This window comes from Dipteris shenzhenensis, chromosome 33 (assembly GCF_047967505.1).
Source record: "Dipteris shenzhenensis isolate YYH24624 ecotype China chromosome 33, Dip_SZ_1.0, whole genome shotgun sequence".
NCBI classification, from domain to species: Eukaryota; Viridiplantae; Streptophyta; class Polypodiopsida; order Gleicheniales; family Dipteridaceae; genus Dipteris; species Dipteris shenzhenensis.
Genome location: NC_141628.1, coordinates 13,795,562 through 13,820,913, shown reverse-complemented (window position 1 = coordinate 13,820,913; position 25,352 = coordinate 13,795,562). Strand labels below are relative to the sequence as shown.

The following is a 25,352-nucleotide window of genomic DNA, read 5'->3' as shown; positions in this document are numbered from 1 at the left end:
GTGCTAAGTTTAAGATTTTTTTTGTTCAGGAAAGTATTAAGTTGACTTGCAATCATCCATAGCTTAAGGGAAGAAAAGCTAGGTGGATTGAAATAGTGCAAGAGTTTGATATTCAATTGACATATCGGAAGGGAAAGTTTAATGTGGTAGCATATTTCCTAAGCCGATAGCCAATGGTTCATGACTTGAGTTTTACTCAGTTCCAAAATGATCTCCTAGAGTCCTTGAAAGGAAATGTGAGCTTGATCTTCACTTTTTTGAAATATGGAAAGCAATTATGAGGAGAGATCCAACAAATTGAGGAGCTTTCATTGATGAGTCACATGGAAATGGTGACACACCACAGGTTGGTGGTAAAGGACTCAAGTGGAAAAAATATATTGAAGATGGCTACGTGCTCTACAAAGGTAGAGTCTGTATAATCGATAATAATAACATTAGGCGCCAAATTTTGTTTGAGTGTCATTATAGTCCGAGTGTTGGACACTCGGAAATTCTTAAGATTTATGCGATTCTAAAAAGACAATCCTTTTGGCTTGGAATAGATAAGGATATCCAACATTATGTATTGAAGTGCCAAAAAGGCCATGTCAATAAAGCTGAACATTTTAAGGTAGGATGTCTCCTACATCCGCTGGAGATCCCATCTGGCAAAGGGGAAAGTATCTCCATATGTGTCGTCTTTTGTTTGACCATGAGAACAACAACGGATGAGGCAAATATGAAGGGCATCATCTGTCCAAGCATCTCTACCATTGAATTGAAAAGGAAAGGCATCTCGAGTTGTTCTCTCAAGTGAATGAATGGCACCTTCTTCTTTCTCCTGTTTTATATGAGGGTAACTCAGGAAGTACGCTGGAAAACCTTACCCGACCGAGTGGTAGAAGCACTTTCCTCTTGTGTAGAGGATCTCCTAGATTTGTGGAGAGGAGGGAAGTCGACAAGCAAAAGAATCCCCACTCTTGTGTAAGGAAGATGCTCTGTCAATAGAAAATCGAGAATCGCGTGACCAAAGGTAGAGGGCACAAACTCTACCTCTCCAAACTCAGCGAATGAGAGAAGAGTTCCTTTGAACCAAAACGCTACATCAAAGTTTGTATCCTTGCCTACAAACGAGCTGAGGAGAAAGGAGCCACAATCTTTCCTCCATTGATGAAGGGACCCTAAATGGCTGACGGGGAAAGGAGCTGCTCGGACGGGAGGCGGTACCTAGAAGAGGATCTAAAGGAGCATCATCACTGGCCTTGTCCAAAGTTGAATCAGGGGTATCACTGGCCGCACCCTGAACTGAGTCAGGAGCATTACTAGCTGCGACCAGAACTAGAATATCACTGGTCCCGACCGGAGCAAGGTTTGGGGCAAGATAAGGGTCCCCCAAATCAAGGAACCATGACCCAATGTGGGACAGCAAGTGCGAGACTCGTAGTGGGTGCTAGATGTGTAGGAGGTGCCGATGGAACACTTCGACGAAGATGAGGCCAGGCTGCACTAGAGACTTCTTGGGACTTTCCTTCTTCTTTGGGCAATCTGTAGCGAAATGCCTAACAGTTATGCATATCCGACACTGATCATACCTGCCCATGATCTTGACTCTCTGTTGATAAAGCAAACCATCAGGTCGCTAGAGCATGATGTGGTCATAAGAAATATTAGAGTAAGACACGATAAGCATAACTCTAGGAACACCATTTGATCAAATCGCCTCTGCTGGCGCGTAAACCAAGGGGAGGGATCTCTGTGACCAGCCCAAAGAAAGCTCCAATCGTGGCTAGGGGCTGATGACAGATCTAGGAATTTGATGAAACATGAACTCTACATTTCAAAGCCTAAAGAGACGGGTTTGAAAAAGATCTTTTCTGGAACTGAACGCCAAAGGGCTAGGATTGATGCAGGAGAGTCTAAAGCTAGCTGAAAGAAACCTCGTCCTAGGAGGTGAGGTAGGAGATAAAGTAGCAAGCATCCAGTCCCTAGCTTGTAATGTGGAAGGGTGGGACGCGGGAATGCGTGCAAAGCGAATGGTGGAGCTCTTGAATCCATATCCTTTTAAAGAGGTAACAACTCGTCTTTTGAAAAAATGCACGTTCTCGTGGCTAGTGGAGTTCGAGGATTGGCTGGATGGTTGTCTCTTCGTCAATCATGGGTGGAAGGCAGATTGGAACAATGTTGAGATATGTCCGTCGTTGAGAGTGGAAAGGGTAGGGGCTAAGGAGGGAGGGGGCTAAGAGGGGAAGGGAGGGGCTGAGAGGAAGGGGGAGGGCTGGCAAAGAAGATAGGCTAAGAGCGGGGAGGGAAGTGGGTGAGAGGAGGGCTGGAGAGGCAGCCAATGAGGGCAGGTGGGAGGGTAGCGAGAGGGGAAGTGGGTGAGGAGAGGGGGCTAGAGCAAGCCACGGGAGTGGAGGGAGAGGAAGCAAGGGAGGAAATGGCAACGAGGTGGAGCAAGGGGGAGAGCAATAGGCCGTGGGGGGGAGTGAGGCGGCGAGAAGCATGCTGGGAGGGGCGATTAAGTGGGGACAGAAGTGGGGACAGAAGGTGGAAGGCGGGGGGAGTTACCAGGGCAGCAGGGAGAGCTTTGATGGGGAGCTAGGTAGCTTCTTCGCCACACCCATGTATGCCAGATTCTAGATCTAAACTCTAGAAACTGTCTAAGACCCGAGAGTTACACTTGTCGTAACCTAATGTAGACTCCATATTACAATTCGTGAGCCATTATCCAATCCATGGTGGGCATAGCATAACTATTCCTCTTATAATGCTAAGTGATTGTAGAAGTGCAGCTTGATTTATATAGATTGCATCATCATTCATCATGCAAGTATGGCATGTGACCTTTTGTTCATTGAGACTTGATTGCGGGCCTAGGCATATTATATTTACTTTCTTTATGTTAGTATGCAAATATGAATGTTGATTAAACTCTAGCCAGATAATTGGGTAGGATGTCAGAGAGAAAGGTGAGCTTGTTTGTGTATGCCCCTCAAAAGTGGGGTTTTGGCCTATTACTTCCCCTACCCATGCACTAGGAAGGTGCCTGAACCTTAGTCTTGTGTTGTAAAACCCTTGCCAAATCCTATGAGTTTGGGCTTGGACAATAAGGAGGCGAAAGCATTAGAAAATTCAGCAACTAGCTTTAAGAGGAATGTTCTTAGAGAAAGGTGTGTGTTAGTTATCACTCACGTTAGAGCCTGTAGTGCTACTTAACACTCATAATAGGAATGAAAGTGGTCATTGGCACTCACAATAGAGTTTGAAGTTCTATTTAGCACTCACAATGGTGCTTTTGTTGGGACATTTGTGATCAAGGGCTTGCTAGGTGCATGTGTGCATCCACTAGCGGTCTGCTATGTGTCAAGACCATGACATAGGTGGTGATGTAGTACAAAGACCCCCACATGGGGGGGTGCCTATAATATAGGGCTGATTGCCATTGATGTAGGAGAGGTGCCACTGATTTAGGACACCCTCTCTCCATTTCTATAAAAGAGGGCCTTCCCTCTCAAATCAATAGAACACCCATTTCAATATCTTATGTGTTCTCACTCCTCTTGCCATAATGCATCTATTCTCCGCCACTTTCCCACATGTGGTGTCAGAGCTATGATCTTCCTTGAGCTTTTAGATTTCTAGGTTGCCACATCATCATCTTCTCCATCCTCCACCTTCTTCCATATTTCAGCCTCTTTCTTTCCAAAATCTTGCAAGAGCTAGTTCTCCCTCGTCTCTTCGTCTTTTGACAAACCCTTTGAGCTGAAGATTTCTCACGTCTGGGCGAACCTCCACCTCAAGGGATTTTCCAAAATTTGACTCCAGTCACCCGTGCCGACACTCTGACTGTCCGCCGAAGTTTTGAGCATTCCGCCTGCTGGAGCCATATCTCGACAAATGCTTTGAGCACAAGTTGGGTGACACTATAAGCAGGCTGCTGATGAAATTTTAGTTCATTTGATGGCATATTCAAGGAGAAATTGAGGAAAAACTAGTCTTTTTTCCAGCTCTTCCCTCAGGCGACACGTCGCGGCATTCCCTTGCTGGTGGACCTTCTTTGGTATGCAGGCTTCCATTTGCCTTTGAAATCCCTCTCAAAGCTTTTCTCTTCATCTTCAATTACACCCTCTAGCTTTAGATTGTACAATTTGGGGGAAACAGTCAAAATTTGGTCAAAGTTTGACCATCCTAGAGGTTTGACCAGTCAAAATTTTTGTTCTATATCTGTTTTAGCTGGCTGCACTATTAGATCTCTGTTTGACTAGATATTGACTCCGAAATGGACTCCATAAGTGTCATGGTACTTGTCATTTATGGTGATGATGTTTACATTTTCTATGTTGGAGTGCCATTTGCAAAGGAATAGTGTCACCACAATGTAAATATCCAAAGTCAAAGTACAGTTGACCATTTATTTGATCATAATTAAAGAGTTTTATATGTGTTAATATGGTCAAAGAGTTCTTTTAATGGTCAAAGATACTTGACTCTGGTCAGGTAAGCCTGACTTCGGTCGGGGAGACTTGGTTTATTACCAAGAAGGTTAACTACGGTTAACCAGAGAACTACAGAGCTGACTACGGTCAGAGAGTGTTGACTTCGGTCAACAAGACTTGGCATGCGCCAAGAGGGTTAACCACGGTTAACCAAGATGTGCCAACTTTGGTTGGAGAGTTGTGCCAACTTCGGTTGGAGAGACTTGGCTATAGTTAAGGCGCTCGACCCTTGGTCAAAGCCCCTTAATTATGATCAAGAGCGTTGACTTCGGTCAACGAGAGAATAAATATATATATTTATTATATTTGTTATGTGTGCACATGTATTCAGTGGGGACGCTCACCGTGACTAGAACTAGTCCACAATGTGTTGTTTGCATAGGCGACGTGAGTCGGGTGGGGGAAGCGGATGCGCAGTCGAGAGCGGAGGCGGACAGCGGGAAGGATGGAGGGCGGAGGGCGGTGGAAACGAGGGCGGGAGGTCGGGAGGCGGAGGTGGCGAGGGGTGGGGGCTGAGGATGGAGGGTGGGTGAGGTGAAGAGGCGGGAGCGGGGGTGGGGCGGGGAGGGGCGGGAGGGCGGGAGGGGGCGGGGCGGAAGGGCGGGAGGGGCGGGGGGCGGCGTAGCGAAGGGGCGGGGGGGTGAAGCGGGGGGGAGCGAAGTTGGGGGGCGGGGGTGGGCGAAGCGAGGGGGCGGGGGGGTGAGGCGGAGAGGCGAGGGGGGGGTGAGGCGTAGCGAGGGGGGGCGGAGTGAGACGGAGGGGCGAGGGGGATGAGGTGGAGAGGCGAGGGGAGAGGGCGGGGGAGGGCGGGTGAGGGCGCAGCGGGGTGAGGCGGAGGGGCGAGGGGGTGAGAGCGGAGAGGCGAGGGGTGAGAGCGGAGGGGGCGAGGGGGTAAGAGCGGAGGGCGAGGGGGCGCAGGCGGCAGCGGCGGGGGTGAGGCGGAGGGTGAGGGGGTGAGGGCGGAGAGGCAAGGGGGTGAGGGTGGTCGAGGCGGGAGGGAGCTAGGGGGAGGTAGAGGTTGCGGTAGGGAGGGGGAGGGCTCGCAGGAGCAGCCGGTTCACGTTTGTGCAGCCTACTTCTTAAGGTTCCAGCTCAACCCAGAGCAGGTGCTAACAGGGACTACCCCCATTGACCTAAATGGAAGTAGAAGAAGAAGCTTCTAGGATGGATCTCGTAGAGTCGGGAGTCCGGCCGACCCTGCAGGTGTCGCGCCCAGCAGGTCATACACTATCTGGCAGAATTGCAATGTTAGAGGATGCCTTGCAACAGATTTTAGCGCAGCAATTACAAGCAAATGTAGGGCAATCTGAGCTCTGGAAAATGGTACATAGTATGTCTGCTAGACCATCCCGTGAAGAGAAAGGTAAATCTCCAATGGAACCGGAGTCCAGTGTTCATACGATTGAGCCTAGGAGGGCTAAGGTGCCTAATATTGCCAATTATAGGCCAGAAAAGTATTCTGGTCGGATGTCTGACCATAGTTCCGATATCATAGAGACCTGGTTACGCAAATGGGACGAGGCATTCGCCATTTGTGAAATCAGGAATGATATGAAGAAAATCCGCGAGGCCACCCATATGTTTAATGAGGCAGCGGATAGGTGGTGGATAAAACAATAGAAAGATGGAGTGGCATCCACTACTTGGGAGGGTTTTAAAAAGGAATTTAGAAAACACTTCTTACCTCCTGACGAAGCATCCCGAGCTTGGGATCAATATTGAAACCTTCGTTATAGAAATTTATCAGTGGCAGAATACACTGATAAGTTTAGAGAAAGTGTAATGAAGATTGATGAACCTCTACCTCAGTCAATCCAAGTAAAAGATTTTATCTTTGGATTGAATGATCGGATAAAGATGGAAGTTCGGGCTAAGTATGCGAACACGCTAGATGAAGCAATTGCAATAGCCCTGAACTATGAGGATGCAAAAGGGAACAGACCAAGTGGGTTTGTGCAGGTTGGGACTTAGTATGGGTACCCGAAGAAAACTGGGTTTAAGAAGAAGTGGATTAGCAAAGGGGGTGCCTCACAGCCTAGTGGTCAAGCCAAGCAGACGAAACCAGTTGAGACTCCAAAATCAAGTACCACCATTGGAATGAAAAGAAAAGTAACACCAATGGCAGCCCGGGCTTGGTCGAAGTCTTCTTTGAACCCAGAACCCAGAGCAAAGGGAAAAAGCGAGGAGAGAAGGCTTGTGTTGTTTTGGATGCCTTCAGCCTCATCAGTGGAAAGATTGTCCCACGAAACAAGGATCGTCGAATGGCTGAGATGGTGGTCTCAGAATGCGACGTGGAAATGGAGGGAAGTCCTAGAGCAGAACAGATGCAGATTCAGCTAGCAGGATCTTCTCAAAGGTGAGTACCTATTTTGTTATGTGTGTCTGTTGCTAAGTTAGTAACTAGTGCGCCTGATAATATCCTGTCAAAGCCCGCAGCAACGGGGTATACAGCGTTTAATGATACGGAGTTAATTAAGATGAAAGGGCAAGTAGCTAATCATGATGTCATTGTGTTGTTTGACTCAGCATCAACGCACAATGTAATTAACTCCAAGCTTATAAAGAGGCTGAAACTAAAGACTAGTCCATTTGACTATGCATATACAGTCAGAATGGCAGATGGAAGTTCAACTGAAGTATGGGACCGAAGGGTTACCCAGTTGGAGCTTCGAATTCAGGACTATGTTGAGAAGCTTGATTTTGAAATGACTAAGCTTGCTCATGCAGACATAGCCCTGGGTCAGGCTTGGCATTCTAGGAAGAATCCAGCCATAGATTGAAAAAAGCACATTTATCAATTCAAGATGAATGATGTGCTGTATGTCTTACGAGGTGAAAAAGATATACCTCAAGGACCGTTGGTTTCCGTAATGGAAGTTCGAAAAGCTCAAGAAGAGTTTTTGTTTCTTTGTACAGCATTGGTAGAGCCGATTGATGATTCTTCGGCTAGCACTGATGTTGTCCAAAATGGAGAGATGGCCAAGCTGGCTGATCAAGTAGTAGAGGAGTTCTCTGATTGTTTTAGGAATGAGCTACCTTATGGGTTACCTCCAGAGCGGAATGTTCAGCATAAGATTGAACTAATCCCGGGGGCAGAACTTGTAAATAGACCTCCCTATAGGTTGAGTTTTACTGAAGAGGCGGAGGTGCAAAGACAACTGGAAGAATACCTCAAGCTAGGGTAGATTCAACCAAGTTTCTCACCTTTTGCTTCGCCAGTGATATTAAAGAAGAAGAAAGATGATACTTTTCGCCTCTGTATAGATTACAGAGCATTGAATAATATCACTATTAAGCATGTTAGATATCAATGCTCCACTCTCGTGTAACTACGCGGGAACCAGCTAACTCTACTTGTAAGCCCCCCATATGAGGAGAAGGCATTTGAGTAGCTCGATTATCCGGTAGGTCCTGGTTTGGACACCAGATGGGGGCCATGTGTGGCCTGATGGCTGGACGGCTTTAGATAGAGTTGGCACACCGCTAACTAGGCTACATGCAAGTGCGGGAAGGCATCCCTTGACTGATCGCACTGAGGGTAGACGGAGCATTTTCTGGGGCAGCCCACTCTCGGGTTGCGGGGCCCGTTTAGAGCCTCAGATGATCCCGGATGGCTCTGGGCTGAACGGAGACCATAGGTTAGTTGCTTTGTTTTGCGTACCGGTTCTATCGTATGGTCGGTGGCCTATTTCAGGACCGACCCCCAGTCGACCGTTTTGGGCGGACTGGGTCGGTCATCCAATTGAGCCTAACCGACTACGACTGGTGGCTACCCTATTTGAAATCCCTACACACCCCAACTAAAACCACCCTCTCAGTTTCCACTGAAGCATGTAAAGCTAGGAGTAAACAAGTTTGCATTTAATAAGAGCTCATGTAATGCTTCATTCATTCACGTTTTGGATTATGTATGTACAGCTCCTACGCTGAACTGATGTACTCAATTATTCTCTGATGAATAAAAAAACCTTCGGGGGGGGCCAGCCCGACGATTTGTCCTGGGCCCTATTGTCTCTGTTGAGAGAGAGAGGGAGAGAAAATGAGAGTGTTGTTGGTTGTTTTTCTACGGGTAGTATTTCATTGGTATCAGAGCCAGCAATCAAAGCCTTTTTAGGTTTTGACGATTTGAGCCATCGCGTGGGCTTCAAGTGTAGCGAGCAGAAGTTACGCGAGATGATTAGTGTGATGCCTGGGTGGGACTTGAGCTAAAAGTTGTGAATTGAAAGAGGCGCATAGAAGAAAATCACCTGAAGGTAGCAGGCGCAAACTGTTTGTAAGCCAACGCTAGGAGTCTAAGTGACGTAAAGGAGCACCGCCCTTACGTAGGTGTTTACATCAGGTGACGGGGTGCCTTTTGCTAGACCCTGACAGAATTTCTGATGGCGAAGCTTGCATAACGACTATTAGCGTCGTGAGACCTGACGAGGGGAGATTGGACCGAACGGTGGCTGTGGGAGTAGAAGCAAGTTTTGATGCTTCGTAGCGCCTGATAGACGACGGTCTTCGACGGAAGGTTATGGTGGTGGTCATTTCTGCATAGGGTGTCACACCGCTGAGTGCTTGTGGATGCCCAGGATGGTTAGATGCACGCAGAAAGTCCCGCGACGACGGATGGTCTCCAGAAGGCTCGACGCGCGACGTCGACCAATTCACAGCCAAGGTTTGGAACCTTAGGCACTTGCTGACGTGGCATAGGCGATGACGTGGCAGCTAATCCACACCTGCTGATGTGGCGCTCTGATAGAGACATGTGGCAAGTGCTGATGTGGCAGGCCTGACAGACTGCTGACGTGGCAGCCAGCAGGTCCAACTGACGTGGCATCCACACGTGCGGTGGTGACGTGGTAGTGCATGCATGTGGCTGACGTGGCCCTGACCTGGCCACCTGACACGTGGCAGTGACATTGATAGGATAAAATCTGTATATATTTCTCCACACATAGATTGTGCATGAGGGTAGACACTGAACACATGATAGTGTTAATTTGCGGGTTGTGTGTGAATAAGCCAATGTAACTGGCTGCACATGTAAAAAGACACTTATATTTTGAACTTGAAAGACTAAAAGCTTTTTGCAGGGACTTATCAGGGAGATGATGAAATGCAATGTGGTTGTATCAGACTTCCAAAGCAAGGGTATTTAGTGTGTGGTCAAGTGAAATGTTTTTGGGGTCATGTAAAGTCAAGTCATGACGGGTTTTTTAAAAAAAAATTTCCAAAGTCACTGTGGTTTTGCATGTTACGGGAATTTGATGTGTTTTGGTGCCCGTGTCAAGGGGCTTTTCATATGTGTATATGGGGAAGCATGCAAGCTTTAATGTGCATGCTAATGTGTGGGAATTGTGTGACTAAAGGTCCAAAATGTGCATTCAATGTGATTTGGGGGGAAATGTTTTGAGAGTGGTAAAATGTCACTAGTGAGGTGGCAGATTAGGCTGAGGTGGCTGGACAGATTGAGAAGGCATCGTGTTCATACATGTGGCTACGTAATAGAAGAGGGAAGCTTCTGGTTGATGAGTGAGCATGGTACGTGGAGTCTGGGAGCTTGCAGATAAAGGAAAAAAAGAGGAGTCGGTGGAGGACGACGGGCTGAACGAAAAGCTGTGTACATAGATGAAGGGCTGAGCGCCTATGAAAATATGGGCTACTGCGTGATGAGAAGGGAGCTTTGAGAACGAGGGCCAGCCTTGCGTCGGGTGACGTGCGTGGGTTGAGGGCTGGAAAGAACCGTACGGGTAGTACGGACTGAAGTGCAGGTTTTGTACGGGCTGCAGTACGAGATTGTACGGAGGTGTTTTTGTCGATCAGTACGGACTGGTAGTACGGTGCCTTGATCGCAGGCTGAACAGGCACGTACGGGTCATCAAAGGTGGCTTCTACGAGCTGTACGGAAGATGGTCATCACTAAATGCAGACTGTACGGATTTCTGTGTAGTTGTACGGACCTGCTGTCGTACGTACAGTTGTACGGCTGTTTGCACGGTGAATAAACCTGCAGTTTTTCAGATGATGATATCGGCCAGTTCTTCTTTTTGAATAGCTTGTGGCCTTGGGAGTCGTGTTGGCCATTGAGCACTGGACTGTGGGTTCATAGTGTTTGAGGCTGACTGCTTTCTGAGCTTTATTTTGGGGAAAAGTGCAGTTCTAGTTCAGTTTGTTTCGGGCTGTGTAGTCTCTCCCCTCTTTCAAAGAGTCTGGGTGTGTTCTAGTCAGATTGTGTGGGAGGTTGACTTGTACTTGTGTGCTCTGGATACCCGCTCTGAAGGTCGGTGCATAGGCTCTACCTTAAGAACTACCATATTACAGTACTGATCCCGAAGAAGTCCTGAAAATACGACTTTGCCTCTAGAGTTGGATTCTGAAGAAGTGGATATGATTGTATGGGGGTCAGCGATGAAGTATTGAGTCATTTTGTGTTTGTCTGAGGATAGTCTTGTGTTTCTTTTTTTTTCACATCAACGTGTCATATGCTGATGTGGCATATAGCTAGAGCTTGCTGATGTGGCAGACAATTGCAGGTCTGAGTGGATGCTGACGTGGCACACATGTGACCTGGTGCCGTGGTTAGTGAAACCCTGGTCAAGTTAACTACAGCTAGTTAACTCTGGTTAGTTGAACCAGTACCCAGTCAGTTCAACCTTGGTCCAGTTAATCTGGCCTAACCAGACCAGTCTGGTTGGTGTAACTAGATTGTGACCAGTCCAGTTAGTGTAGTTGCAGACTAACCAGACCAGAACCAGTCAGTCTGGTTAGAGTAACCAGCCGGTTACCCATCTGGTTACTGTTTCCAAAAAAAAAAAGAAAAAAAAAGAGACAGTTGCAGAGACTGTTTCTGCCAGCAGATTTCACCTACCTGTCAGACTTTTACTGTCAGAAAAGCAGCAGAAAAGCAGAGAAATCAAATATTTGCACAAGTAAAGGGATGCATGCCTTTGTGCTCAGAAAAAGGGAATCAGATGCATACTCAGTGCTTTTTGCAGCAGCCAGAAAAGGGGCAATATAGTTGTTAATGCCTTGGCAACTTTGTGGGTATATGCCTTGAGTTGACAGCCCGGCACTGGCATAAGTTGTGAATGCAAGACACCTCTTGTTGAGGTAATTTTTCCCTTTGAAAAGCAAAGACAGCGTGCATCAGTTGCATACGCAGTGTGTGTGAGAAACTTGTAGATCTCAGACGAGTTGTAAGAAAATGGCTGAATCACCTATCCAGTGGGATTCACAAGATAGGGATGTACATCCAAGACAGAGAACTATGCAACAAACTCAGCAAGAATTTGAGTAGATGGTACGCACTCGTATACAAGAGATGGAAAATCTCAGAAAGGATCCAAGGGCTCAGCATTTGTTTCAAGCAGAAACTATGCCTAATGCAGCTTATGATGTGCCAATGCCAGAGGCACACTCTTGTGTACAGCTCTAGAGAGAGAGAGATCTCATAGGGGACGGTCTCATAGCAGGAAGAGATCGAGGCATCATCACCGATCTCTCAGTCCTTCATCGTCTACCTTGAGCTCGACTTCTGTATCTTCTTTATCAGATAAACCATCCAGGAAAAGAAGGAAACACAAGAAGTCTAGGAAGAGTAAGTCTTCCAGAGAGACCAAGGAATTCAAAGAGGGAGGTAAATCTGTCAAGTTTATGACCTATAATGGACAATATGGTCATACAGACAAAGCATTGCAGTTCATCAGAGGCAGTTTGATGCTGCGTTTGGTACAGAAAAGTTTTCAGAATCCTCCAAGTTAAGAATGGTCAGTTTGCACTTGACAGCGACAGCTAGTGCATGGTGGAGTGCATTGACCACAGATGGGTCAGCCCCAAAGAAGTGGAAGGACTTCAAGAAAGCCTTCTATCAGCAGTTTATGCCTAAATAGTTTAGAGATCATGTTCTTCAAGATTGGGACAGTTTGCATGTGGATGTAGGAGATACAGTGGATGTGTACAACCAAAAGTTTTGGGATGCTTCTTTACAGGTTGCACCTTTCAAAAAGATCTCCAAAGGAACCTAAATGAGAAAGTATAGAGCAGGTCTCAGTCCAAGAATCCAGGCAGTAGTAAATGCTTTGGGGGCAAAGAACATTCAAGACCTTATGCATTCAGCTTCAGTAGCTAGTCTTGTGCCATTACAAGATCCATCCACAGTACTATCCTTGCATGCTGGACGTGCTGAAAGAAAGAAAGCTGATTTTTCAAAATCAGAAAAGAAAGAGTATCCCAAGGTTGAAAAGAAAGGGTTTCGGCCTCAGAAGTCGAGGGGTACTTAGTTTTCAAAGTCATATAAAGGCAAATCCCCATTCACTCCTGAACAGATAGATGAATTCCGCAGAGATGGGAAATGCTTTAAGTGTGGGAAAGAGGGACATATAGCTGCCCAGTGCCCTGAGAAGCCTTCGGGTTCTAAGAAGCAGAAAAAGCCACAAGTACCACTGAGGCCAATGGTGGGAGTAGTCCCAGATGTTTTGGGGAGTACCTCAGACCCAAAAGAAAAAGAGCTTTTGCTATCATGGGGAAAGATAAGAGATCATCAAGCATTAATCCTATTTGATCCAGGGTCTACAGACAATTTCATATCTGAAGATTTAGCCCTGAGATTAGGGATAAAAACTGAAGAGCTAGGCAGAGCTCTTGATGCTGATCAAATGTTTCAAGGGAATCCAGTGCAAGTTACTCCTTTGATTGGAAAGCTTTGTGTCCATGTGCAGAACTATGTAGATCAGGAGGACTTTTTAATTTCTCCTCTCAAGCAGCATGATGTTGTACTTGGTACACCGTGGTTCCATCGAAAGAAAGTGACGATAGAATACCCTGAGAGGGTGCTGAGTTTTATCCATAGGGGGAAAAACCAGCGTTTAGTTGCCGGGAATAAAGGGGAGACTATCCCCATTGTATCTGATGTTACATGTGGTAAAGCAATAAAGTTTGCAATTTCCGCGTACATTTTTTTTGTAAAAGAAAAAGAAAATGATATGCATGCTGAAATGAATGATGCAGATAAAGATAAATTTCAGTTTCTTGTAGACTGTAAAGATTGCTTTTCCGATGCTTTGCCAAGGGAGTTACCCCCAGAGAGACCAGAAGATCATCAGATAGAGTTAATGCCTGGTAGTGAGCCACCAAACAGACCACCTTATAGAGTCAGTGCGACTCAGAGAGAGGAGATTATGGCTCAGGTACAGGACTTGCTGTCCAAAGGGTTGATTCAGCCTAGTTCGTCTCCTTTTTGTTCACCAGTACTTCTAGTACAGAAGAAAGATGGTTCTTTTCGAATGTGCATTGATTATCGTGCATTGAATAAGATGACCATCAAAAATAGATTTCCGATACCACGCATAGATGATGTGCTTGACCAGCTCAAAGGAGCAATAGTTTTCAGCAGGATAGACTTGAAGAGTGGCTATCATCAAGTCAGGATACAATCACAAGATGTGCATAAGACAGCTTTTCGCACTACATTCGGGTTGTATGAATACTTAGTGATGCCTTTTGGGTTGACAAATGCTCCAGCCACATTCAATGGAATGATGGATCGCATCTTCCGAAAGTACATGCATTTCACGGGTACTTTCTTTGATGATATCCTAGTCTTTTCAAAGACAGAAGAAGAGCATAGGGAACATCTTGCTTTGGTATTTCAAGAACTTCGAAATCATCAACCTTTTGCCAATAGCAAGAAAAGTGAATTCTTCTTGGAAGAGATCCATTATCTGGGGCATATAATATCCAAGAATGGGATACAGATGGATCCTGCAAAGATCTGAGCCATCCAAGAATGGCCTGAGTTGAAAACTGTGCATGAAGTCTGTAGTTTTTTGGGACTTTGCTCCTATTATAGGAGATTTATCAGGCATTTTGCTGATATCGCAGCTCCATTACATGACCTTACTAAGAAAAATGTAGCCTTCACATGGGGAATATCACAGAAGAAAGCATTCAATACACTCAAAGGAGAAGTTGACTACAGAGCCTATTCTTGTAGTCCCGGATCTTTATCAACCTTTTGATGTTGATTGCGATGCTTGTGGAGAGTGTGTTGGGGCTGCATTACATCAGAATGGACAAGTAGTAGCATACGAGAGCCGAAGATTGTGTGATGCTGAAAGATATCTGGGAATCTATGAGAAAGAGTTATTGGCTGTAATTCATGCCATCCATACATGGAAGCACTATCTTTTGGGTGCAGATTTTACTGTTAAAACAGATCATCAAAGTCTGAGATCCTTTTTGACTCAGACCAAGCTTTCCGAGAAGCATATGAAATGGGCAAACATGCTGTCAGTGTATCATTTTCAGATTGTCCATACCCCAAGAATTCGGAACAGAGTGGCAAATGCCTTGTCTCGAAGACCCCAGGTCAATAATGTGACTATTGCCTATCATCAGGACCTGGAAGGCATGAGGGAACAATATGCTAATGATGCAGATTTTGGCGAGATTTTACAGCAAATGCAAGAGGGGCAGTCCACTAGTCACTATTCCCTGAAAGATGGGTATCTAATGAAAGATGACTACCTATGCATCACCCAGGAGATGAGGAAAAAGATTTTGGAGGAATGCCATGCACCTCCCTATGCTGGACATAGAGGAATTACAGCAACAGCTCTAGCACTAGAGAGGTATTTTTTTGGCCAGGGATGCGGAAAGATATACATCAGTTTGTTACTGAATGCCTTACGTGTCAGAAAGTGAAGTATGATAGACGGAAGGCACCTAGCCTACTTATGCCTCTTCCCGTGCCTCAAGCACCATGGGAAAGTATTACAATGGACTTTATTTTTGATTTGCCAAGATCAAAGTCAGGGAATGATGGTATTTGGACTATCATTGATAGATTCAGCAAGCAAGCTCATTTCATTCCGGTTCGCAAAACCATAAAGGCAGATCATATGGCTAAGCTTTTCATGGCACAGATCTTTAAGCATCATGGTATGCCTAAGTTCATTGTCAGTGATCGAGATTCCAGAATGACCAGTCTATTCTGGAGAGATTTATTGGATAACATGGGGACGAATTTGAATTTTTATTCTTCTTTCCATCCCCAGACATATGGTCAAAGTGAAGTAGCAAATTCTACAGCATTGGATATGCTGAAATGCTACGTGGGTGACCAAGGTTCAGACTGGGAAAAGTACCTACCATTGGTAGAGTTTGCTTACAATAATACAGTACACAGCTCTACAGGGAAAGCCCCCTTTGAGGTCATTTATGGGAAGGTGATTTTGCCACCTATCCTGAGGACCAAGGATGAAATATTTGCAGCTGATCAGTTTGTGAGAGACCTCCAGACAGCTTACAGCCAAGTCCGGACAGCAATCGAAAGGTCTCAAGAGAAACATAAAAGAGCTGCAGATAAGCATAGGAGACAGTTAGATCTCAAGGAAGGGGATTGGGTACTTTTGAAGTTTGAAAAAGCTAGGCTCCGCAAGTTTAAAGGCAAACAGAAAGTGTATGCAAAGTTATCTCCCAGATACTATGGCCCTTTCAAGGTTACAGAAAGAATAAATGAGGTTGCATACAGGTTATCATTGCCAGAGCATTGGAGGATTCACAATGCATTCCATGTGAGTGTTATAAAGAAATTCCAGGGGCTAGAGCCTACAGAGCGAGTATCAGAGGATCCACCAGAAGTGGATGAGCTGGAGGAGGTCCTTCAGCCAGAGCAAATTGTGTACCATACTGTACGCAAAGGCCCTCAGGGCAAGGAGTTTTACAGGTATCTTGTAAAATTCAAGAATTATACGGCATTAGATGCCAAGTGGATGGACGAAGACTTGTTATCCGATCATCCACAGCTTTTGAATGTTTACAAGGAAGCTTTTCAGTTGAGGTCAACTGAATAGAAGCCGAGGGGATGTCACCACAATGTAAATATCCAAAGTCAAAGTACAATTGACCATTTATTTGATCATAATTAAAGAGTTTTATATGTGTTAATTATGGTCAAAGAGTTCTTTTAATGGTCAAAGATACTTGACTCTGGTCAGGTAAGCCTGACTTCGGTCGGGGAGACTTGGTTTATTACCAAGAGGGTTAACTACGGTTAACCAGAGAACTACAGAGCTGACTACGGTCAGAGTGTTGACTTCGATCAATGAGACTTGGCATGCGCCAAGAGGGTTAACCACGGTTAACCAAGAGGTGCCAACTTTGGTTGGAGAGTTGTGCCAACTTCGGTTGGGCGCCTCGATCCTTGGTCAAAGCCCCTTAATTATGATCAAGAGCGTTGACTTTGGTCAACGAGAGAATAAATATATATATTTATTATATTTGTTATGTGTGCACATGTATTCAGTGGGACGCCCACCGTGACTAGAACTAGTCCACAATGTGTTGTTTGCATGCAAAGCGCTAATAATTAATGGGTGCTATGGTGGTGCGCTTTAATTAATTGTTGCAGGTACTAGGAAGAGTTATTTTCCTAAGCACTATGGGAGCCTAATCAGAGTCTAGGAGGCGGTTCGCGTGACCAAGTGCTTCGAAGACTCCAGAGTTGCCCTTAGTGGCATGTAATTAGGAAAGTAGTGTAGAAATTGACAAGTGGCTTGTTGCCAAGAAGGGGAGCCTGAGAGCTCATGTAATGATTCATTCATTCACGTTTTGGATTATGTATGTACAGCTCCTACGTTGAACTGATGTACTCAATTACTCTCTGATGAATAAAAAAACCTTCGGGGGGGTCTAACCCGACGATTGTCCTGGGCCCTAGTGTCTCTGTTGAGAGAGAGAGAGGGAGAGAAAATGAGAGTGTTGTTGGTTGTTTTTCTACGGGTAGTATTTCAGATAGTCATCATTTTGGAGATAGGTGACTTGTGTTGAGAGATATTGGTTGTAAGAGTATAGACACTGCCCTTGAATAATATATCAAGTGGTAAGACCTACTCAATATCATGTCTTCACAAGGTGAAGGAGTTGCCCAAAGGTACTTACTTGTTCATAGTGACATATATAAAAGATCATCATTTTTCATTGGGTGCTCTACCCTGCCCTTGATGTCTAAAGAGATTATAAGTGATGAGCTTGGATGTGATATGATCAAGATGATATGTTGTGGTACCAAGATAAATCTTGGACATTTCAAGAAGATTATGGAGAACAAGAAGCTCACCATCCTGAAAAAAAGGGAAGTATAATGGATAGTCCAATATGAAAAGGCCCTTGCTATCATAGCATTGGGACTTAGTGACTCATACATTCATTACATAGATGGGTGTGAGACTTCACATGAAGTTTGGGTGCAACTTGAAAAGGTATTTGGTGCACAAGTTTTACTCAAAAGTCTTCTAGATGAAGAGTATAGCAACACTTTTACATCCAACTTGATGGATATTGAAGCTTCTCTTTTGGAAGAGGAGAGGAATGACTCCCACTACAACTCCAAAGAGAATGAAGCATATCATGTGAAGAAGAGCTACATTAACAACAAAGCAAATCTTGTTGAAGGAAGAACTCCATGAGCAAATGAAGAATCAAATTTTGTGGTAGATTGGGCTTTCTAGAGTCCAACATATTGCACTTTAGTCACCACTTGGTCATGTACTCAATTTTTGAGGTTCTCTGCCTGGAGTAGTACTCCAAAAAGAATGTCTTGGTTTTTTGTAAATCACCTATGGTCACCATATGATGTAGGCCATGTGATATGTGTTTGCCTCCATGGTACCTCTTGTAGACATGAGAAACTAGGTCCACACAAAGGCCTAAGATTAATCCTTGTACATGCAAGGGAGATAACCATTAAGGGGGGTCTATCCCATTTTTGTAAACCTTGACCCAAACTCTTTTAAGTAATGCATCAGCTGCTGTTTGCCTGAATGGAAGAATTATGGGGCATTTTGGTGTGGAGTGCTCTGTAAGACAGGGCTTCCTTTTAGCCTCTTTTTTGTTAGCTATTGCTACTTAGACTTTATTTTCAGTCATTAAAGATAACCAACTAAGAGTAAGGGTGCAAGGTCTTAGAACGCCAGCTGGTATAGTGTACTGATGCAGTTGTTTGCAAATGATACAGATGTTGCCACCATGTTCAATGAGGAAAACATGGGTGCTCGTAGGAGTCAAGGAGTATGGAGTGGTTTGGGGCTGTCATCATCCTGGACAAGTGCTAAGCAGTATATTCAAGCCATGGGACAAAATAAGAGTGGTTAGCCGAGTCTGGACTTAGTGGATAGAACAGAGCATACTGTATATCTGCATTCAGGTAGTCCTTTGTGTGTCAATTTCACAAGGAAACAAAGATTTCAATGGTTGATTGAGAGGGATAAAGCAAACTCACTATTGGAGTATTAGCTGCCTTTACTGTGTATGTTTGCAGTGTATGGCTGTCTGATAGCTCTCATTGGGAGAAGTTTGGGAAGCTGTTCAGAAGTTTCTTTGGTCTGACATGAATGGTTTAGCCAAGATAGATACGATCCCCTCGAGTGGGGTGACAGCATGAAAGCAATAGGCAGGATTAGGGTTCCCTCAGGTAAAAGCTAAGACTATAGGTACGCCATGCAAAAGTTTATCCAGACTTTTCCATTTGCACATGCCTTGGGCTCATATCATGAAATGGTGGATTGAAAATGAGGTTACTAGAATACAGGTTGTTGGAGAGGATAACCTGGTATGACAAGGTATTCTCAGAAATCTACCCCTGGGCTGAGATGAGACACTTCCCTGGGAGAGGGCAGTAGGACTGTTTGTTTCGACAGAAAACTGTTGGCATTAATTAATGTGACGAGGGCTTGCAGGATTCATAATTTGATGCTGGCACTATTGTCTGATTGGTGGGATTATACACAGGTGGCATAGGTGGCTGGCTATTTGGCAGACAAGTGTGCAGCCATGCCATGGGCTGTAGATGTCCATGACATTCCCTTTTGCTGAAGCTGGAACTAGGGGAGGCTGAATGCCTTCTTATATGCTGCAAGGAGGTGACTGTAATTTGAGAAAATTCCTCATCAACACATGGTGCCTTGTGGGAACTTGGTGCTTGAATTTGACTGCTTACAGTTGCTGGCGGGGGTCAGTACCTTTCTTGAACTGCGAAGCAGAGTTTGTTCAGGCTCAACCACCTCCGATCATTTGAGATGGCAGTGAAGTTGTCGAATAATGCCCTGATGAATGTTGAGTCCTTATTTGATACTATGTCGTTGGGAATCCTACACATTGAATACCAGTACTTGATGAATAATGAGCCTTGTCTTTGGGGCCAATGGTTCTATTGCACGGAATCAACAAGTCTGTCCACAATGGTCAAACTTATGTTGTTTAACGTTGTGACAAAATCCATGCTAGTCTGCTTAAAATGGCTGATCTGGGATCCAAAGGGCCTGGAGAAAACAAGGCACCTTCCCATGAGGAATCTTCACCTTCTAACGCTTCTTACACTCAGCAGTATACGAATTGTACGTTGCTTCAAAGATGCGGCAAATAATATTCTCTCTAATTTCTCCAATGTGCCTCGAATACCTCAATGTCTGCTAATCATGGGCTGCATGCAAATATGCTGACCGGAATTGAGAGATACACAAAGTCTTCCTTTGTAGAATAGCCTGTTAGAGTCAGCATCTCCTGTAGCATATGTAGAGTGGGCTGTATTGTGACAGGTAGAGCATGGATTCGGGGCTGTATGGAGGTGCACAAGCTGCGGGCAGATGCAGGGGGGTACAGGGCAGTTTACACCCACCCCCGTGATGCTGCCATGCAGGTCCCCAACCAGGTCGGGTGACCCAACCCGCTGGTTGGGTTCCACCCTACCATGGTCGGCGAGTCCCTACAGCCTGGGCCGGCGAGGTTGGCTGAGGGGGCCCCGTATAAGTAGGGCCTCCCCCCCCGTTGTTGTATTCATCTCATTCCTTGGACGTTTTGCCCAGCAGTTGAGGGCCTTTTCCTGAGTTCCTGTGCAGTCTCTCTCTTTCCATTTTGCAGTTCATTGCTTTTGGTGTTTTCTCTCTCTCTCTCTCTCTCTCTCTCTCTCTCTCTCTCTCTCTTCCTGTTCATTTTCTGCAGCCCTCTCACATGGTATTAGAGCCAAAGGTTGGCTGAGGACCTGAGATGTGGAGGGCGATTGGAGCCACGGAACTGCGTTGAGTTTCGGGCTCCTGTTCGGAGCTGTTTGAAGAGGAGTAAGGAGGCGTGGAGTGCTCGGGTGTACAGCAGCAAGGGGCAATTCATTTGAAGGGTGTTTTCAGATAAGGGAGGAGGTGTTTCCAGGGCCGGACAGCTGGACGTGAAGGTACTTCAGGCAGCAAGCCTCTCCATTGTCTTCTCCAGCCCTCTCCTCTCTTCAGCCCTCAATCCCTTTGTCTACTTTCATTCCCACCCACCCTCCCTTTTCAGATCTACTTCCTCTTCCTTTCGACATGGCTACCCTGTTTGAGATGGCTGAGGACAATGTGGAGATCCCAGTATTACCCACCTTTTCAGTGGTCCGTCAATTGGATGGGAACAGTTATGATGTATGGAGAGTCATGATGGAGCCAGTCTTGTAGTCCTATGATCTTGCGGACTCTAGATCCCCTTGAAGCAAACCTAGGGATCTTGGATCAGAAGGAGGCTGAGACTTTGGCTCAGCTTTGGGACTGGGTCAATGCAAGGTTTAGTTCTTTCATTTTCTTGAATTATACTCCTGAAATCATGTAATCATGTTAAGCATACGATGGTAGCCAAAGGGATTTGGGAGCTCTTGGCGTTTAACAGAACTTCTCCTATGAAGAGAGTCTCTTTTGAGGTCCAGATGAGACTATTGGATCTTGCAAAGTCATCAACCATGCTAGAACACATCAACAAGCTCCAAGAGCTTTAGTAGGAGGTTCTTTAGGCATGAAAGGAGATTTCATCTGAGGACATGGCCATTACATTGCTGTCCCATCCCTCTTCCCTGTATTCAGCTTTTTATTCACCCTTGATCACTAGTGGGAGGATGAGTACACTTACTTGGGAGGAGTTGGTGGCTATGAGGAGTGCTTTTAGGGCCCTTCCCTAGGCGGTAGCTTGGAAGCCTTGTCTATAGAAGGGAAGGAATCAAGGTCGAAGGACCTCTTCTGACAAGAAGGCGCCCTGTATGGACTCAAGCAGGCCCCACGAGCATGGAATCAACAAAATGACTAGTTCTACCTACAGAAGGGTTTTCGGAGGCCACGAGCAGACCTGAATCTATATGTTTTCCGGGAAGATGGTCTAGCTACCCTTATAATGCTGTATGTCGATGACCTTTTCATTATGGGCAGTCATGTGATACACATTGCCGAGACGAAGGCTGCTGTATCATAAGCATTCATGATTCGAGATGATGGATCTAGGGTTACTTCATTTCTTCCTTGGCCTTGTCATAGTAGCTAGTCCCTGCTATGCGTGATGGAGTTTATGGTTTTCAATCCTATGAATGACTATTGTGAGATTGAAACTACACTATGTTGTGTTTTTAGAGGATGAGATTGGGAATGTTCTTGGATTCATCTAGGTATATGCTTTTGCTGTATTAGCAAACATGCAAATTTCACCTTGTGAAGTTTTCGTCCAAGTTGCGGCCTGTTGGTATTGTGATTATTCTTTCTATCTTAAATGGTGCGTTGCCCTATTAGCTACATTTAGATGCTCGATTGGGAGAGACTAAAATGAAATCGTTTAGACTTCACAAGCAGTGGTAGCTTGAATGAAGAGATTTTGGACTACTTTTTGATTAGCTTTCTCCTTTAGTGTTAGCCTTCATCATGGCTGAGTCTACACTTCACCTCTAGAGTGCCGATAGAAACTCAGTATGAAGACTTTGTATAAATGGATGCTCCAGTATGTGTGGGTGTGTGAATTTGAATGTGTGAGAGCATATTTTTATACTATGGTCTACACCCACTGTTGGGTGCTATTGACGTCAATGGGGATGTCATAGTAGCTAGCCTTGCTATGCATGATGGAGTTTATGGTTTTCAATCTTATGAATGACTATCGTGAGATTGAAACTGCACTATGTTGTGTTTTTAGAGGATGAGATTGGGAATGTTCCTGGATTCATCTAGGTATATACTTCCTTGGCCTGGAGATTTGGTAGGGAAAGGAGGGCTACTTCGTGTCTTAGAAGCGGTATGTACATGAGCTTTTGTCAGATGGAGGAGTGTAAGTCTATCTCTTCCCCCATGGATCCCAACACCAAACTGTCCAAGTATGATCCTAGTGAGTCGGTGGATGTAGGTCAGTACCGTAAGCTGATTGGACTCCTGATCTGGCTTCTCAACACCAGATTGGATCTCAGCTACTCTGTGGGGCTGTTGAGCATCTTTATGCAGGCTCCGACGAAGATCCATTGGGATGCAGGGATGAGGATCCTCATGTATCTAAAGGTACACTCGATCAAGGATTATTCTATCAGGCAGGGCATTAGTCGAGGATCCAGATACAAGGCTGGAGTGATTTCGATTGGGGAGGAGATCTAGACACTTGCCGCTCGACCACGTGATATTGCTTCACCAGCAGTCACATCGGGCAGTAAAAGGCAACCCACTGTAGCCTTGTCTTCGACTGAGGCTGAGTATTGGCCGCTTGTATCAGGCAGTCTGGCTTCGCAGATTGCTTGGTGAGATTGGGTACCCACAGATGTCTCCAACGGTCATGCACAATAACAATCAAAGCTGTATAGCACTTGCTTATAATCCGAGATTTCATGCTTGGACGAAGCATATGGAGATACAGTACCATTATGTCCGAGAGAAGGTGCTTGATGGAGTGATCTTGCTCATCTTTTGTAAGACGGAGGACAACATGGCGACCTGTTTACCAAGCCACTGTCACAGCAGCTGCTTGGTGCACATTCCAGCTCCCTGAGGGTGATTTCATGATCCAAGAGGTGAGAGGGGGTGTTAGAGTTAGCATCTCCTGTATCATATGTAGAGTGAGGGATGGATGTGGGTGCGTCCACCCGTGTGAGGTGTAGACAGGTAGGGGTGAATTCGGGGCTGTTTGCAGACCACCATGGAGGCGCACAGGCTATGAGCAGATGCAGGGGGGGTGCATGGGAGTCTACACTGTCCCCGGGCTATCTTTGATGCTGCCATGTAGACACCACACATAGGAGCTACCTAGGGCCAACCAAGCCTCCAACCAGGTCAGGTGACCTGACTACTGGTTGGGTTTCATCCTACCATGGTTGGCCAGTCCCTACAGCCTGGTTCAGGACAGGTTGGTTGAGGGGGCCCCCTATTGATTCGAAGCAAGCATGCACTTGATCTGGGAATGTAACAAAATAATCTCTTGTTTTGAGGAGTAGCCTCACTTTGTATACTCTACTCATAAATTGAAGAGTCAGGATTTCTTACATATGTAGGCATATTGGTTGAATTTCCTGTGATAATCCTTATAGATCCAATCCTTGTAGTCACTGAGAATCTGAATTCAATTAGACTATGCTAACCTGCTCTTTTTCTCCTCTTTAAACGCAGTGCTGTTAAAAACACATTGCAGTTACAAGAAATTATAGATTCTTTGTTGTCATGTCATTTCAGAAATCTGGGAGATTTAGGCATGTTCCCGAAGCTAAATCAATAGCTTGCACTTAAGCACCTACCATAGTCTGTTTTTCGTTGCTTGTTATTGTTGTCTGTGTATCAGTTTCTTTAAATTATTGCATATTAGGATTGCAATCTGTATCATATCTGTAATCTTTTTTGATCTCTATTGTATACTGACTCTAAACTGTTCTTGCAGTCAGCATGGTCATGTTCTCTTCCTTTGAGTACTCTGTAGACCTTCTTTACAAACGCGTCCTTCAAAGGCAAAAACACGATTGTTCTAAGGGGTTGCAGTTAGGTGTCACATGCATAGCTGGCTACCTGGCTGGTGCAATTGGTTGCATAGTGTCAAACCCGGCTGATAATGTTGTTTCTTCTCTTTACAATAACCGGACCCAGACCTTATCTCAGGTTTGTTTCAATTTTTTTCTCTACAATAACATGATCTGTTTTATATGGACAGTGTAATTATTACGGATTACATGTTCGGTTTGCATGACCACTAAGTGAAAAGTTTTGGAAGTTGTTGAAGTGCCTATTCATGCCTCCATCTTTTAAGATGCTAAGCCAATGTGGTGTGGTCACTTTGCACCCATGTTCTTCTAAACTTTTTCAGATTCATTGGAAAGATGGACTCCAACATGAAAGGTACTTTAACGATTGGAAGGAGTATATCTTTGCAGATAATGATGAATAGAGGCATTGAAAAGACTACCCACCCTTGTCCAAGGTTCATGGATTGTATCCTTATTGAAGTTGATTGAGGGAATATTTCCAAGCCAACACAGCCCTGGAGCAAATGCCCTTTGTAGTTGTAACCGTATTTTTGGAGATTGGTGTCCATGGTCTTTAAAACGGGAGTGGACCCTTTGGTGACACATTGATTATATGGTCACAAATGTTGATCTTATGCTCGTATGCTTCAGTATCTTTGATGTACTTTGGAAGACATCCAGCAGCTTGCTAGTGGTCCTCCCTAGGATTGGTGGACAACCGACTCAATTATTCAAGTGCAGAGTTGACGTGGGGTTTAATGCTGGATAGATAGATGAGGCTGCCAATCGACCTCCAACACTTTGTGATGTCCACCCAATGGGCATATGTCTTTGGACAGCCTCACATGCACCATAGTTGGAGTTGCAACTTCCCCATCTTTTAAGACTCAAGAATCTCCCTGCAATACTTGTGCCATGAAATGAGAAATGCCATCACTATCAAGTTGCACTTGAATCTTAGAAAATAAAGGAATAGCTCAAGGTCTATTATCTTAATTGTCTGAAAGGCTGACTTAAGTTTTGTGATCTCACTCACGGTTCCTTGTCAAGATCAGATCATCAGCATAAGGGATAAGAACAATTATTTTCTTCCTTTCCAAAGAGATAGGGGTGTGAAAGTGCAGCGT

General features: G+C 45.2%; 1 protein-coding gene across 1 annotated transcript in view; it reads left to right on the top strand.

Moving 5' to 3' along the window:
* The window catches only part of PHT3;3 (phosphate transporter 3;3), a 65,699-nt gene that overhangs the window by 13,301 nt on the left and 27,046 nt on the right, over positions 1-25,352 (top strand). The window contains exon 4 of the mRNA XM_087371826.1: positions 24,147-24,361. Within this exon, the coding sequence (XP_087227952.1) occupies positions 24,147-24,361 (215 nt within the window). The remainder of the gene's footprint in view (positions 1-24,146; positions 24,362-25,352) is intronic.